Raw genomic sequence first — 17391 nt, 5'->3', positions numbered from 1 at the left:
CATCCTCTGCATTTCCTCTAGAGTTTTTTCTAGAAGGATTACAAAAAGATTTTTAAACAAGAAAATAAATCCTGTGTTCATTCTGACTGTGGCTATTCTTCCCAAACAAGAAATTGCATACTTCCCACAGCACTCCAGATCTTATTTTCATTTGTAGTACTAGTGATTTGCTATTTAAATCATAGAGCTCTTCTAGCTTGAGAGTTGAATTCCCAGGTATCTTATAGAATTTGTTACCCATCTGTACCTAAATATTTTTGGAAGGAATGACATCTCAGTCTGGTAAATTTACAGCTAGCATTTAAAGTAAATTATGCCAAATCTGAAATCCAGATGCTTTCCTGCAGTAATAGATTTCTTTAGAAACTAATTTTAGGGAAATATTTGGTTCAGAGAAAAACTGTATTACGTCATCTGTTCATAAAGCTATTTTTGCTGTGTCCCTGCAAGTTCTATTCCAGTGATAAATTCACTGTTCCTTATCCTCTGTGCAAAATCTCCATGGCCAGTGCAAAAGAGGGGAGACGATGGAGATCCCTGCCAAGTTCCTCTGTGTAATTCAAACAGGGGAGATTTAACCTCACTAGCTCACACAGATGCTTTTGGGCTGGTGTAAAGAGTAGTTATCTATTTAAGGATCTGAGGGCCAGCATCCATATGGGACAGGCCTTGACACAAAGTTTGACTCTATTCTATCAAAAGCTCTCTCTGCATCAAGTGATAACAAAAGAAGCAGATCTCTTTTTGATCTGGCATTATAGATGATTCCAAGCACTATCAGAATATTGTCTCACATGTCTCTCTTTAGTGAATCCAGTTTAATCTGGATTCGTACAAACTGAGAGCATAGACTGCAATCGGCTAGCTACTATTTTTGCTAAAATCTTTGTCATGATTCAGCAGTGATATGCGCCTGTATGAGCTGCATAAGGTAAGGCCTTTTCCAACTTTAGGGATAACAACAGTGGCTTCTTTCATAGGTTACGGAAGCCCACCCCTAATGGAATAATATTGAAGGTACCTCTCAAGGGACATACTAATACTTCTTTAAATACTTATAAAATCCAGCTGGAAAGCTGTCAGGTCCTGGAATTTTTAACACTTTTCCTACTTGCTAACCTCTAAGATTTCTTCTGTTATTTCTTTATCAATTTTGTTTGTCTTTGGCAACTTTGCTACTTCCAAATATTTCTGAATAACTTCAGGAGCTTGGAGTATCTGAGGCATAGAGGTTTTCATAATAAACAACCAAAGTAGCACACATATCATTAGAGTGTGTAACTGTCTTCTGTAGATTGTTTTTAATTGGTGGAATAATACATTGCTCTTGAATCCCTTTAAGCGTTTGAGCCAATAGTTTATCACTTATTTCCTTTTTCATAACAAAATCTGCTTTGTATACAAGGGCCTTCAGTTAATTGTTGATACAATCTTTGAACCTGTGTATTTATGAAACTATTTTATCATCACCTATTCTAGTTTTATTTTTTCTTGAGCTCTTTTTAAATTGAAATGTTCTTCTTTTCAACTGGCTCCTAAATATTACTTAACCTGCCTCCTAGCGAAGACCTCTTTATATTATAGTGCATTTTTAATAATAATGATACAGTCAAACACTCAACATTTTCATTCTATTACTTTTAATTTAATAAAATATAAGAATGGCCATACTCGGTCAGACTAAAGGTCCATCAAGCCTGGTATCCTGTCCTCTGACAGTGGCCAATGGCAGGGGCCCCAAAGGGAATGAACAGATAGGTTATCATCAAGTGATCTATGCCCTGTTATCCACATCTATTCTGTAGTGGGGGGGCCAAAACTGGACGCAATGCTCCAGATGTAGCCTCACCAATGCCGAATAGAGGGGAATAATTACTTCCCTCAATTTGCTGGCAGTGCTCCTATTAATGCAGCCCAATATACCATTAGCCTTCTTGGCAACAAGGGCACACTGTTGATTCATATCCAGCTTCTGGTCCACTGTAATCCCCAGCTCTTTTTCTGCAGAACTGCTGCTTAGCCAGTCGGTCCCCAGCCTGTAGCAGTGCATGGGATTCTTCCATCCTAAGTGCAGGACTCTGCACTTGTCCTTGTTGAACCTCATCAGATTTCTTTTGGCCTAATCCTCCAATTTGTCTAGGTCACTCTGGGCCTTATCTTTACCCTCTAGCATCTCTCTCTCTCTCTCCGCAGCTTAGTGTCATCCACGAACTTGCTGAGGGTACAATCCATCCCATCATCCAGATCATTAATGAAGATGTTGAACAAAAAACCTCTGGGGCACTCTGCTTGATACCGGCTGCCAATTAGAAATCGAGCTGTTGATCACTACTTGTTGAGCCCGACAATATAGCCAACTTTTTAACTTGCTGGCAAGAATACTGTGGAGGACCGCATCAAAAGATTTGCTGAAGTCAAGGTATATCACGCCCATCACTTTCCCCATATCCACAGAGCCAGTTATCTCATCATAGAAGGCAATCAGGTTGATCAGGCATGACTTGCCCTTGGTGAATCCACGTTGACTGTTCCTGATCACCTTCTTCTCCTCCAAATGCTTCAAAATGTATTCCTTGAGGACCTGCTCCATGATTTTTACAGGGACTGAGGTGAGGCTGACCTGTCTGTAGTTCCCCGGATTCTCCTTCTTCCCCTTTTTAAAGGTATCTCATAACTGTCCAGGGCTAGAAATAGGAATCTCATCCCATTCATTGCAAAGGGAAGATTCCCAGTCTTGGTTGGACCCAACTCAATTTTAGCCCTACAAGGTCCCAAAATACAGGACCCTGAAGTCACAACTTTGGGGTTTAATTTTTTCCAACAGTTTTTTCTAAGAGCTTTTATAGCTCCCTCTAAACCCTCTATAAGTGGACTCGTAGTAAGCAAGAATAAAAATATAAAAGTAATCCCAATAAACTAAATTTTTTTTACCACAATTTCTGTAGATTATGGAAACTCTGTGGGATAAAGGGTTTATCAACATTCATTGTGAATGACACACACACACACACACACACACACACACACACTAACCCAGCCTAGTTCAGCTGGACTCATTCATACAATCAAAATTGGTTTTCCAGAGATGTGAGAACTGCCATACAGTACCAGATCAATGGTACATCTAGTCTAGTCCAGTACCCCCTCTCACCCTGTGTATGAGAGATACTTTAGGACAGTGATACACTGTGGCTCTAGAATTTCATGACACTTTCAGGCACCACATATTTTTCAAGTCCGAGGATTTGATGGGAGCTGTTCACTGTAGATAGAGCAAGGAGAGAAAACAGCTTGATGCCACAAGTGTTCCCCATGATGTACAAATGGGCCAGAGCTGCCAGGATCTCTCTTCTTAACCATCAGATCAGTAGAAAAGAGAGAAGGACAAAAAGTAATGAGGGATTCATGTTTTGAGCATCTAACAAGACTATTGCATCACATACAGCAAGATGGAAAAAAAATAAATCAGAATTGGCTGACTTTTACACTGAATAAATCACTACCTCCCTGTTCTGTTAACAGTTTAAACTACAGATAAAAATTAGATCCATTAATTTAATTTCAGTAGAACACTCAGACAACCTCAAGTGAATGAACAGCTTTGGTGAAAACTTTACAAATGAACACCAATTCACACCGCTGAGCAATAAACAGATTTAAACACTTCCAGTCAATACTTAGAACAAAATTACTAGATGCATCAGTTACCCATTGTTTAGTTATTGAAATATACTGCAGTGAATCTATTCTCTGGCTATCATCCCAATGCAGATTAAACGATTCTTCTGTACTGTATATACTAAACCGGAACAGTCATATAGCACGCTACAGAAATGATTTAGTGGTTACTGTGGAAGAGTAATTAAAAGTCAGCTCAGTTCACAGTTGCAGTTAGAAAAGACAAATAAGAAGCTAGATTATATCAGTAGAGGAACAGAATCACAAGAGATTACATACTGTTAGTGCAGCACACTTCAGACACCCATCTGGAATATAGTATAAAGTATTGGTCATTATACCAGTGCCTTAGAGGAGGCCAGTGAAGATTATTGAGACCAGATATTTAAGTTATGAGGACAAGTTAAAATGCAGTCCTACACTGTAGAATGACTTGTGTAAGAAGGTACCATTTTACATAAAGATTTGCTTCCTGTGCATACTCAGCAATATTTACTTATTTCAGTGACAAAAATAAGTTTTACAATTTTTACTTCTGTTACCTTAAGACACCAACTACAGTTATGGGAGAGGAAGATGGATTCTATTCCTCCTTGTGTATTGAATAAGATTGCTTATTAATCTCCAATTAGTTACACCCATGTAAAGCCATTGAATGTAATGGCTTTGCATGGGTATAACTGAAGGCTTAATTTGGCCTTGAGAGCCTTTAATTATGTGTGATGCAGAAAGATAAACTGCTACTCCCAGTGCCCACACTAAGCTTGAAGGACTGGCAACAAGAAATCATCTTTATTAAGAGAACACACTGGAGGTAGATCCTTGCTAAACCAGGGGTGCTGGAACAACTTGTACAGTGGGGAGTGCTGAGAGCCACTGAACCAAACTGTAAACCCTGTATATGATAGAAACCACTTCAAGCCAGGGAGGTGCAGCAGCATCCCCAGCACCATTAGTTCCAGCATTTATGTGCTCAGACCATGCTGATTTATACCAGCTGAGGATCTGATCATAAACAGCATTCATGGAGACACCGGTGTCATTCAGGGTCACTATTCAAAGCAGAACCGCACTTTAAGGGAGATAGGCTTATTCTCATTAGAAATGAGGACAAATAAGGGGACATTAACAGGTGTTTTCAAAAATTACAAAAAGGGCTGCAAAATCTATTGACAAATACTAGTAAGGGGTTCAAAGCTGAACAGAAGTTAGGACATGGACTAAACAGGGAATGCAGGGGATACTACTTCAAACAACTGGTAATGAACACAAAATAAGTAAAATGAAAAAGTCTCAAAGCAAAGAGACTAGGCTGAAAATCTAGGAAAATGGACAAGAAACAGGAGGCCAGGCATTAGGTCAGATCTCCTTTTCATACTACCTCACTTCTTATATGCTCCAGGAGGGGGGTAGTTATATATATTCTCTCAACTGAAGTTTACTGTTGAATACTAGCTTTTGTTACTGTTCCTATTCTCTTCTCACCCTTAATCCCTACTTGCACTAAAAATAGTCTTCTTTTACAAGCATTTTAATTTTAATTTACAACCCATTTTAATTTTCAAGATCCTGAGATCCAAGCAGTTGGCAGTATTCTATGCAAAATATTTTGTTCAAATGATATTTTGACATGAACTGTACATTTTATTTTCAGACACCATGTGTTACAATTTTAATATTTGCATTTAAATAATATTTGAGGGCTAATGCAAGACAAATAAAGCCGAGTCAAAGATTGGATGTATATGTTCATCCTTATAGAAACCATGCTTACCTACAATACTTTTTTCTGGAGCTGGAGGCACAATGTAACCAACGTGCAGGTATTTTGTTGCTAATTTGCTGTGCAAACCAAGAAAGTCACTGAATCTTCTTTTAACAGAGAATTCATTTTTGTGAAACATAGAAAGGGATGTCTAAAAAAATCCACAGAAAAGTTGTATTTTAATTTTCAGTTATTTTTTCATCTACTCAGGTGTACTGTAGTTGATATTCTGTATATTTATATTCAAGGTGAAAAGTAGTTGCAGACAATAGTTACCTTTGTTGTTACTCTGTATGCCATGTAAGCATTCATGCCATCCCCTGTAAGAAGATACACAGTTAAAAGAAAGGTACTTAATCCAAGGGCAAGTCTTCTGAATCACATATATGCTGGAATTATAAATAAATGCAAAATTATGCTAAAACCAAAGTTTTTTTTTCAAATAGCAAGTAGACAATTTAATGCTGAAAGAATGCCATCTTTCTCTGCGTCTGAGATACCAACTCACCAACTTTCTCTGGGTCTGAGACATTGATTTCTATATCAAATACGTCTCCATTTGCTTCCTCTTCAATCTACAGAGAAGAATGTATGGCATTAACAGTATACTAGTGAGTTAACTTTCAAAGGATAATTAAGGTAGCTCCCCAACTAAATCTATGAATACAAGAAAAAACAGTTAATTTGTGTGGAACCTAAAAAAGCATAACTGAGGCTAGGTCCACACTACCCGCCTGATTCGGCGGGTAGAGATCGATCTTCTGGGATCGATTTATCGCGTCTCATCTGGACGCGATAAATCGATTCCAGAAGCGCTCCCCCGTCGACTGCGGAACTCCTGCTCGCCGAGAGGAGGAAGCGCGGTCGACGGGGGAGCTTGCCTGCGCCGCGTGGACCCGCAGTAAGTAAACTTAATTCGATCTAGGAAACATCGACTTCAGCTACGCTATTCTCGTAGCTGAAGTTGCATTTCCTAGATCGATCCCCCGCCCCAGTGTGGACCAAGCCTGAGATCCCTTCCATCCCATTTTAGTGGAAAACGTGAAGACACTAGTATTTACCATAGTAAAGGTTGAAAAATGCTTTCCCCAAAAGTTTCATTTTGAGCCCTCCGACAAAGGCTTTTAGTCGGGAAACCTTATCCACCTGAAATGTTACAGATCTCATTTTATTCCAAAGGAGATTTTTTCTTCATGTTTAGAAGAAATGGGGTTAAAAACAAAACTCAGATGTTTTCATTTAAAACATTTTCCTAAATTTCTGGATCATAAAGAGAAAACTATCTAGAATTAGTCTAGAAATATCAAATTAGTTTTTTCTAGCTATTACAGATGCCTTTAATTGGGGGGGGGGGAAGAGATTGAATGGGGAGGAAAATTAAATTCCATTTTATTGTACGTAAGGGGAACTGAAATATTTTAGACACCGCTCAAGTCCTGACCACTCATGTGCACTTCCTAAACTCCATGTGGCATGATGCAGACTTTGTCAGGCCTTCCATTAAATCCTTTATGAAATCCACACATTGTCATAGGAGAAGTGGCAACAATAGGGAAGCCAGTTTGGAGTGGGGGAACAAGAATCACAGCAAAGCAGAGAGATCTGTCTAGCAAGAAGCAGTTCAAAGGAGACAAGAAAACAGTCTAGGAAAGAAGAGATTCATGCTGTGCAGCTCACAAACGAATTTTGTAGAGATGCTTGTCAAATGAATACAGTATACTCCCAATTATAGAATCATAGAACTGGAAGGGACCTCGAGAGGTCATCTAGTCCAGTCCCCTGCACACAAGGCAGGACTAATTATCTAGGCCATTCCTGATAGTTGTTTGTCTAACCTGCTCTTAAAAATCTCCAATGATGGAGATTCCACAACCTCCCTAGGCAATTTATTCCTGTGCTTAACCACCCTGACAGTTAGGAAGTCTTCCCTAATGTCCAACTTAAACATCCCTTGCTTCAATTTTAGCCCATTGCTTCTTGTCCTATACTCAGAGTTTAAGAAAAACAATTTTTTTCCCTCCTCCATGTAACAACCTTTTACATACTTGAAAACTGTTATGCCACCTCTCGGTCTTCTCTTTTCCAGACTAAACAAACCCAATTTTTTCAATCTTCCCTCATAGGTCATGTTTTCTAGACCTTTAATCATTTTTGTTGCTCTTCTCTGGACTCTCTCCAATTTGTCCACATCCTTCCTGAAATGTGGCACCCAGAACTGGACACAATAGTCCAGTGGAGGCCTAATCAGAGCAGAGTAGAGCATAAGAATTACTTCTCGTGTTTTGCTTACAACATCCCTGCTAATACATCCCAGAATGATGTTCACTTTTTTTTTCCCCAACAGCATTACCTGTTGACTCATATTTAGCTTGTGGTCCACTATGACCCCCAGATCCCTTTCCGCAGTACTCCTTCCTAGGCAGTCGTTTCCCATTTTGTATGTGTGTAACTGACTGTTCCTTCCTAAATGGAGTACTTTGCATTTTTCCTTATTGAATTTCATTATTTCAGACCATTTCTCCAGTTTGTCCAAATAATTTTGAATTTTAATCCTATCCTCCAAAGCACTTGCAACCCCTCCCAGCTTGGTATCGTCCGCAAACTTTATAAGTGTACTCTCTGCGCCATTATCTAAACCATTGAAGAAGATATTGAACTGATCCCCGTGGGACCCCACTCGTTATGCCCTTCCAGCAGGACTGTGAACCACTGATTACTACTCTCTGGGAATGGTTTTCCAACCAGTTTTGCATCCACTTTATAGTAGCTCCATCTTGGTTGCATTTCCCTAGTTTATGAGGAGGTCATGTGGGACAGTATCAAAAGCTTTACTAAAATCAAGATATATCATGTCTACCGCTTCCCCCATCCAGGAGGCTTGTTACCATGTCAGGTTGGTTTGACACGATTTGTTTTTGACAAATCCATGCTGACTGTTACATATCACCTTATTATCTTCTAGATGTTTGTAAACTGATTGCTTAATTATTTGCTCCATTATCTTTCCGGGTACAGAAGTTAAGCTGACTGGTCTGTAATTCTCTGGGTTGTCCTTATTTCCCTTTTTATAGATAGGCACTATATTTGCCCTTTTCCAGTCTTCTGGAATCTCTCCCATCTTTCATGACTTCTCAAAGATAATCGCCAATGGCTCGGATATCTCCTCAGTCAGTTCCTTGAGTATTCTAGAATGCATTTCATCGGGCCCTGGTGACTTGAAGACATCTAACTTGTCCAAGTAATTTTTAACTTGTTCTTTCCCTATTTTAGCCTCTTCTGATCCTACTTAATTTTCCACTGGCATTCACTATGTTAGACATCCAATCGCCACCAACCTTCTTTGTTTCAGTTTTCACCAAGAAGTCATTAAGCACCTCTGCCATTTCCACATTTTCTGTTATTATTTCACTCCCCTCCCCCATTGAGTAACGGGATACCCTGTCCTTGGTCTTCCCCTTGCTTCTAATGTATTTGTAGAATATTTTCTTGTTACCCTTTATGTCTTTAGCTAGTTTGATCTCGTTTTGTGCCCTGGCCTTTCTAATTTTGTCCCTACATACTTGTGTTATTTGTTTATATTCATCTTTTGTAATTTGACCTAGTTTCCACTTTTTGTAGGACTCTTGATTTTTAGATCATTGAAGATCTCCTGGTTAAGCCAGGGTGGTCTCTTGCCATACTTCCTATCTTTCCTACGCAGTGGGATAGTTTCCTCTTGTGCCCTTAATAATGTCTCTTTGAAAAACTGCCAACTGTCTTCTATAGTTTTTCCCCTAAAGACTTGCTTCCTATGGGATCTTACCTACCAACTTTCTGAGTTTGCTAAAGTCTGCCTTCTTGAAATCCACTGTCTTTATTTTGCTGTTCTCCCTCCTACCATTCCTTAGAATCATGAACTCTATCATTTCATGACCACTTTCACCCAAGCTGCTTTCCACTTTCAAATTCTCAACCAGTTCCTCCCTATTTGTCAAAATCAAATCTAGAACAGCCTCTCCCCTGGTAGGCGTCTCCACCTTCTGAAATAAAAAACAGAATAGCATAGGGAACACGGATTTTAACTAGATAATCAGGAGTTCAGATAACAGAGGGCAGGAGCCATTCAGAAGTGGGGCGGCTCCCCATGCAGTCATGAGCTTGGCTGTCTCCTTACCGCAGTCCTGGCCAGGAGTCTCTGCTCTACCCCACCAGAACCACAGCCTCCCCTGTGTACCTTGCGCCTGCTGGGATTGGGTGTCACCAGCCCTGCAGCAGCACAGGGGGCTCTGCAGGTCTGCTGTCATGGCCCTGCTCACTTGTTCCCATGACAGTGGGACTGCACAGGGCTCCCTTTGCTGCTGTAAGAGCCATTTAGCAACAGGGTGGCCTCCTCTGTATCCGGGGGCTCATCCTCCTCGCAATCCTGGCTGAGGGTCTCTGCTCTGTTACCTGAAGCACCACATTATCTGAATCCTTTCCTTGTCCCCCAGCATGAGATACATGCCCTTTGCAGCCTGTATCTTGTGTTGGGGACAAGTAAAGGATTCAGATAATGCAGAGTGTCAAAAAATACAGTTCTGGATAAATGTATTTTTGAAACACTGGGGGGTTGGAACTATTAACCCGAAGGAAGAATCTATTACTTCAAGAAATATGAATCTTCTTGGAAAACCCAAAACATGTTTAAGTCTGGGAATTTTAAATTAATGTTTTGCTTTAAGGACACAAACATTGGAAATTACCAGGGTGGATTAAATCAAATTGATTTAAATCACTAGTCAGGAAGACTTGATTTAATCATGGATTTCTACATAAAAGTGCATTCTTGTTGGTTGTTATAACCTTAATACATATTCTTCACAGGTAGAGGAACTTTATTAAAATATTCCCAAACTGGGTCTCTTTTAAGGCCTGCTGCCATTATAGGTTTTCCCTTCTAGTGAGAGAATGGTATGGTAGATCTCAAATCAATGAAAGCTACACTCAGAAAGACCAAGAATTCTGGAATATGCTGCTCAAACAGTTTCACTTCTGTTTCTACTGCCTGTCCCTCCCTTCTCACATTTATCTTCCGACTTCTTCTCCTTGTCCAGATCTATTCCGCCCCCAACAATCTTCTATTCATTGAACTTTCTGAAACTTTGCACTTTTAGAGAGAGGTAAGGGATTGACTCTGTGTACACACATCCACAGTTTGAGAACTGCAAAACTAAGCATCTCTGATGGTATCTTCTAGACTGAGCATTGAGTCCCACTGGGCAGATAGAAAGATTAACCTAAATAATCTATACAGAAGCCCCTGGAACCCCAGAAGATTGGGTCCCTAATCCATTAACTATTGGAACTCTTTTACAAAACTTTTCTTAAACTTTACATGAATATATTGTCTCATACTATAGAATTAGAATTTATAATCCCTATTCCATGATGAGATATCTTTGAGCTATAATGTATCTTTATTAAAACTATCTTCAGATTGCTTTTTGATGAAAAAAACCTATTTATCAAAAAATCCAATTTAAATTAAAAAAAATCAGATTTTTTTGATTTAAAAATAAATAAAAAATCATTGATTTTTATCCACCCTGGAAATTACTGACATGTAGAGTTAAAATCATGTGAACAATCTCCGTTCCAAGATAAAGTGTTTCCCTTTTTAGTCCATCTTTAATAACTTAAACATAACTGTCAACCACCACCAGAAGCAGAATACATTTCTCTTTATCACACAGTAGTTACATACTCCCTAGCCTTCTTTATAACCATATATACAGCACAAAAAAAGTACTTTTACCAATTCCATTTGGACAAGCAACATATTGAATTCCATTATTTCTCATTATTCACATGTGCAAGCAGTTAAACAGATGTCAGAAAAAACTAGGTAAGCTACATATACATACCTATAATGCAGATAATTAAATTTGGTACTTATATTGCAAGTGCAAAGGTTAGTGTGGTGATGAAGTATCTCACTTAGTACTGGGACATTTACATATGAAGCCAATTATAAAACCAATGCTTTGTATTCACATTTGATATCCCATCTGCCAAATACTCTCATGCGCTGAGTGCCTGCAACTCCCATTGCTATGAATGGGAGCTGATTTGCTCAGCACCAGATTTTTGCTCTTGAACAAAGTAATATTGATGGCCTCCTACGATTAGATCCTTAAGGTGGTCCAGCAGTTTATTCAGTTTGTCCATCACTGGTGATCTTATTGCACCACCAAAGTTCTTATCATCCAGGTGATCATCAGCCATGTAGCAACATTTCTTGATACATATGCCACTTGTGATTTTTAAAGCAGTGCCTAAAGTTAGATCTACAACATGCCAGTGGGAGTTCAGGTACTCAGCATCTCCCCACGACTATTTCAAGTAATGTTTTTATTTTGCAACATTTATATTATCAGTGTATTAGATGTTCATATGGGAGCAAGGAAAATAATTGTTATGGACTATAGATTGAATCTTGATCTCAATAAACAGGGAGTTGTGAACAGAATCCCCTAAATGAATATTCATAAGATCTTTTCTAAGAAGGACATCTTGCAGAAAGTAAACACGCAATAGATATTTGCATAAATTTCACACACACCCCCATGGCAATGAATGTTCTTGTGATTCAGAGTCTACATAGTTAATACCTTCAGTTGCAATTTTTCATGCTGTTTTAAAAATGAAATACCATAACTTAAATCTGTACATATCATAGCAATAGTATTTGCAACAAAGTGTTAAAATACTAAATTATTCAGTTACCTCTTCCCTGGATCTATCAAAAATCACAGGGGCTGTTATACTTTTTGATTCCATTCTGGGAGTTACTAGTGTAGTGGGCGTTACAGGAGTGATTGCAGGAGTAGGATCTGGAGACAGTATTGGTTCCCTTTCTGGACTATCCAGAGAAACCTCTTCTGTAGCTTCTAGGTAAAGATTTTATGAATTAGTACAAAATATTACACAAGATGCCCATAACATAGATGCATGATATAAAATATTTCACTAGCACACTACCTACAAGTTTATTGTCATTCATAGGAATTGATTGTACATCTTATTGTATATCTCTTCATTCTTCAAATTGAGAATTATTGCAAACATTGCACTAATAGTTTAATGGATAATGCTTATATGGGTTTCCATTGTACTGTTAGTTATAGTTTACATTACAGCCTTCCTCCAATTTCAGGGGGTTTTGTTGTAAAATTTATCCGTAAAAATTTACTTTGAAGTGAACTTTGTCAGCCAGGGCTCCGTTCAGAACACGGCAATTAAATCAAGGGATATTTGGGGGCACAAGGAAGAACTGACTTTGGCAAGAATAAAAACAGTGCGTGAAGTGGTTAGTTTAAGAATTCACTACTCAAACCCAATAAGTATTTAGATATTGTAGCAGATGAAGCCGCCTTCAGTGGAAGTCTTTAGGGGGGTATTTTTTGGGGGGGAGAGAGGGAGACAGGGGTGTGTTTCTAAGATTGTGAGAGTGGCAATAGTCATTCTCTTAAATTAGGAGAGCCTGCATGCAGGGTAGTGAAGATTTCCTACAAATTTTTAAGCATACAGATCTGCTGCACATATGCAGTATTTATATAAATTCATGAAGTTCAATATGGTCAACAATCAATCCAGAAGCTAAATTGTCCATTAAGCAGGCTTTGAATTGATAACTGAGCATTTTCATAGCCTATACAGATAATTCTTGTTTTAAGAATGAGGACAACCAATGAAGCTAAAGAATGCACAAAATTTAAAACCGATAAAGGTAATTTAACACAATGCATAAACCACCTCAGACACTCACTACTGTAAGATATCCAGGCAAGAGATTAGCAGAATTCAAAAAGATTAGGCATTTATATGAATAGTAGAAATATTCATACTTACACTAAATAGGATTAAAATGTATAATATATACAAACCATTACATTTCAAGACATAATCCAAGTACTCTCTGGAGTCCAGAGAATGACTCCCAATGCCTAGATACTACATATTTGTCAATTATAAGTTTATCGTTCCTTCCCCCAGTACCTGAATTTGGCCACAGTCTATATAAATCTTTATCTCAACCAGAACAGAGCTTTGTATATTCTGAAATAACTCAATGATATTTTTACTCAAATTATTACTTAACAAGATATGCACTTTAAAAACTTATTTCTGTTTACCAATAGCCTTTTGATAGTAGATAATGTTTAGTAAACATTTAGCAGCTTTCATATAATTTTATTTTGATTACTTTAGAATGACAAACAAGAAAATGGTTATAATCTGGACTTCCCATGGCAAACTGTATTCATATACCAATGTAACTTGGACATGACTGACTTTGGAGTTACTCTGAATTATACCAACCTAATGGAAAAGAATTCAGTTCACTAAGTCTATTGATTTTTACAAATAGCACATCAGCTCAAGGCTGCAGCAACAGTTTATATTTTCAGCTGGAAACTGAACTGCCTTGCTTTTGTGAGGTTAACAATCTTTAAAGTTATACGTGTTGCATACATAACTGCACACCTTTTTTAATGTAATTAAGGACCCAGATTCTAAGTATATTTAGTATATAAACTCATATGCCTTCATTCTACTATTCAAGATGCAATTGTTTAATTTTTTCATAGCAAAATGGAAACATTATATTCGCTGTTTCTATAGCTCCTGTTACTTCATGCATAACTCTTGATTCATGTAGCAAAATGATCAATTCTTCTATATGTAATTTCTTGCCATTCTCTCATCCCCATTTTACCTCCAGGGACCATGAAGATCATGAAGATATTTGGGCATATTTTGACACTTAGAAGCACTCAAGTCAGGACGCCCTCTAACAGGAGGAAAGATTCTCACTGGCAAACATTACTTACATACTGAACCACAGTATCTGAGGAACTGCTTAAATTATGGGAGCCACATAAGTACAACACACAAACAGTTTGCGCTAAACATCAGCCAGTGCTCTGTTAGTGTGGGCATTTCCAGACTCTAGAGTTCCACAGTGATTTTCAAAAAGTGAATTGAAAAGTAAAAGTTTATGCCCTTTACTGCTATTTTGTAATGTATAGTGACCGCCGAGAAGGTTTTTTTCCCCTCAAAAAAGCTTTTTTCCCCCCCCCCCCCCCCCAAAAGAAAGTCAGAAATATAAGATTCATCTATTTGGCTAGCTGTCTTCGAAGTACCCAAATGGTGATGTCAAAGCTGCAGCCCTGCATGCCCTCAGATATGTAGAGAGGATACTGATTCTCACAGTAACCAACTAAAGAAATGTAGTCTGAGAAGAAGCACTGTCCCACCTCACTTGGGGAAAGCTGTAGCTTAGGTTTTAGATAAATGTGGGAAATCACCATTAAAGTCCTCCTAAGAGCTTACTAAGGATATCCAGCAAAAAGAAAGTGGCAACCCGTTACTACTGTATGTATTTAGACTGCTTTATTTCTCAAAGGGCAGTAAAAGGCACCGCTTTTTGCTTTGCAGTTCACTTCTAATACTTATGGGTATGTCTACGCTGCAATTAGACACCCATGGCTGGCCCATGCCAGCTGACTGAGGCTTGCGGGGCTCAGATTGTGGGGCTGTTTAACTGTGTGGTGTACACATCTGGGTTCGGGCTGGAGCCCAGGCTCTAGGACCCTGTAAGGTAGGAGGATCCCAGAGTTCAGGCTGTAGCCTAACCTAAACGTCTACACTGCAATTGAACAGCCCCGCCGCCCAAGCCCCGCGAGCCTGAGTCAACTGGCATGGGCCAGCTGCAGGTGTCTAGTTGCAGTGTAGACATACCCTTATTGTCCAACTACATCCAATCAGTTACATCTGTCCCACGTAATCAGGGTATAAGTGGCTAGGCTCTCTCACAGAGACCTAGCAGAAGTCTCCATTTTGCTTTTGGCAGTTAGTGCCCTTTCACACAGATAAATGAGAAAAGTTAAGATTGACCGTTCACCCATTTTTCAGTGCAAAATGTACAGTTTTATCATTTTCTATTCCACTGGAGCTCTTCCTCTGGTGCCATTATCTACTGCACATTTGTCAGTATTTGGCGCTGTAATTTATCTGTCAATTTGCTAACCTCATGTGCTCAGCCACCATACTTTCAAACGTCAAGAAGCCTTGGTACAAAACCATGAAATAAAGGTAGTCCAGTTAAGACTATACAACTGGAAGTGAAAAAAAAATCTATAAAACAGATGAGAAACTAACACAAGCAGAACCACCAATTCTGACTACAATAGAGAACCTAACCATACCACACGTTATCAGTCGGACAGAACCAGTTTCAGAACAAATGGTTGGTTGTCTCCCCACACTAGCTATACTGAATTAGTTTAAGAACCTCAGATCCATACTGGTTAGCTATTTTCTCCCCCTCAAGTGTAATACAAAGTGCCGGTTATCACCTATAAAGTGATACATGTGCCGAGATCCACATACTTGAGAAATTGTCATAGCAATTCAGATGAACGTGGACACTTCTGCTTTTGATTCCTAGATGCTTCTGCTTTCAGTTCTTAAGAAATCACTTAAATGACATTTTTGTTTGATATATTTCCATTGGAAAAATTCTTTTCTTGTCTGTTTCACCAGAAAATGTTTGGCAAACTTCAGACCCGAACGTAAAGCATATGTTAAGCCAGTCTTTGGGCCATGTTATTTTAGTCACATAAGGAGGAAATTCACCAATTTAATCCAAATTTAAATGTTTAAAATATTTTACAAAATCTAAGACCACTAGAAGTGTTTACACTGATTTTTAAAACCTCAGAGAAATGATTTTTATACAAAAGTAACTTTCTTCTGTTGTGTATGCTCGTGAATGTGAAAGTAAAATGGACTAGTATTGTTCTAGCTAAGAAAAATGCTTAACAGCATAAGCAGCAAAATGCAAATTATTTTAATTTTGCTTTAATATAGTCTAAGGTGCTTTAGTCACAAGTTTTCTAATGTATGTGTCAGCCTACAGCACATTTTTATTGTGCAAAAGATTTTATATTTTAACATTAAGAGTATTGAGCCAAATAAAGCTACTATACATGATTTTTTTGAAGTACAGTGAAACTCATCTTAAGTAGTCACTCAATACCTACAAAAATGATCTTCTAATAAACACTGAACAGATTTGCACTCCATAGTCAGGAAAATCTTAAAACAGGAGGGGATCATTTCCACAAGCACCCAAGTTACCAGTCCCATTTTCAGAAAAGACTCATGCACTAGGTGTATTGAAAGCCAGTGAGACTTGGGCTCCTAGTGCATAAGTCTCTTTTCAAAATGGGACTTGGTAGCTTTTGAAAAATGTTACCTGAGGTACACAAGTGTTAGTAACGGTAACCAGCTGAATAAAGCATTGGCATCAGTGTGACACTGCGTCTAAAGAAGGGTTGAAAAAAATTACACTTGCTAAACAGACTGCATCTAAAATACTATTGGGCTTACAGTATTTGAAATCTAACTAGGATGATGACATAGATTTGCTAGTTTTCTTTGAGATAGCCACTTCTACACCAGGACCAAGAACAGAAACATACACAAAGATAAACATTCAGAAATGTTTACAGTTATAGTTCTTTTTAAAACAGAAATAAGAGCACTATTATCCTTATTACAGAAATGATGGCCTAGAAACAGCCCCAGTAAGATTGTTTCAAATGGGATACATAATTCTCATGAAGGTATTTGTAAGCCTCTGATAAATGAGACTTCCTTCTGGCTTCATAAGGTAACTGCCTCTTTCGTTAAAATGACTCTTTGTTCGTTCAAGAAGAAACACAGAATATTCAGCTTCTAAAAATCATACTGAGACACTGCTGATGTAATTTAATAGCCATGCCACCTTGTGATCAGGCACTTTATGTTAACAAAAGCAAGAATGAGACACTAACCACCTGAGTTATATGCTGCTCATCAGAGCTTCCCCTGTGGCTCTTGCGGTCCACAAACAACTGATAATCCACTTATTCTACCTGGAT

At 38.4% G+C, this 17391-nt stretch overlaps 1 protein-coding gene across 1 annotated transcript in view; it reads right to left on the bottom strand.

Annotated features, from left to right (window-relative positions):
• The window catches only part of SNX2 (sorting nexin 2), a 52881-nt gene that overhangs the window by 19272 nt on the left and 16218 nt on the right, over positions 1 to 17391 (bottom strand). The window contains exons 3-6 of the mRNA XM_065406050.1: positions 12188 to 12351; positions 5952 to 6018; positions 5720 to 5763; positions 5453 to 5594 (exon numbers count right to left, since the gene is read on the bottom strand). Coding sequence (XP_065262122.1) covers positions 5453 to 5594; positions 5720 to 5763; positions 5952 to 6018; positions 12188 to 12351 — 417 coding nt within the window. The remainder of the gene's footprint in view (positions 1 to 5452; positions 5595 to 5719; positions 5764 to 5951; positions 6019 to 12187; positions 12352 to 17391) is intronic.

Source organism: Emys orbicularis, chromosome 6 (assembly GCF_028017835.1).
Source record: "Emys orbicularis isolate rEmyOrb1 chromosome 6, rEmyOrb1.hap1, whole genome shotgun sequence".
NCBI classification, from domain to species: Eukaryota; Metazoa; Chordata; order Testudines; family Emydidae; genus Emys; species Emys orbicularis.
The sequence above is the reverse complement of the archived record's forward strand: the minus strand, read 5'-3'. Positions and strand labels throughout refer to the sequence as shown.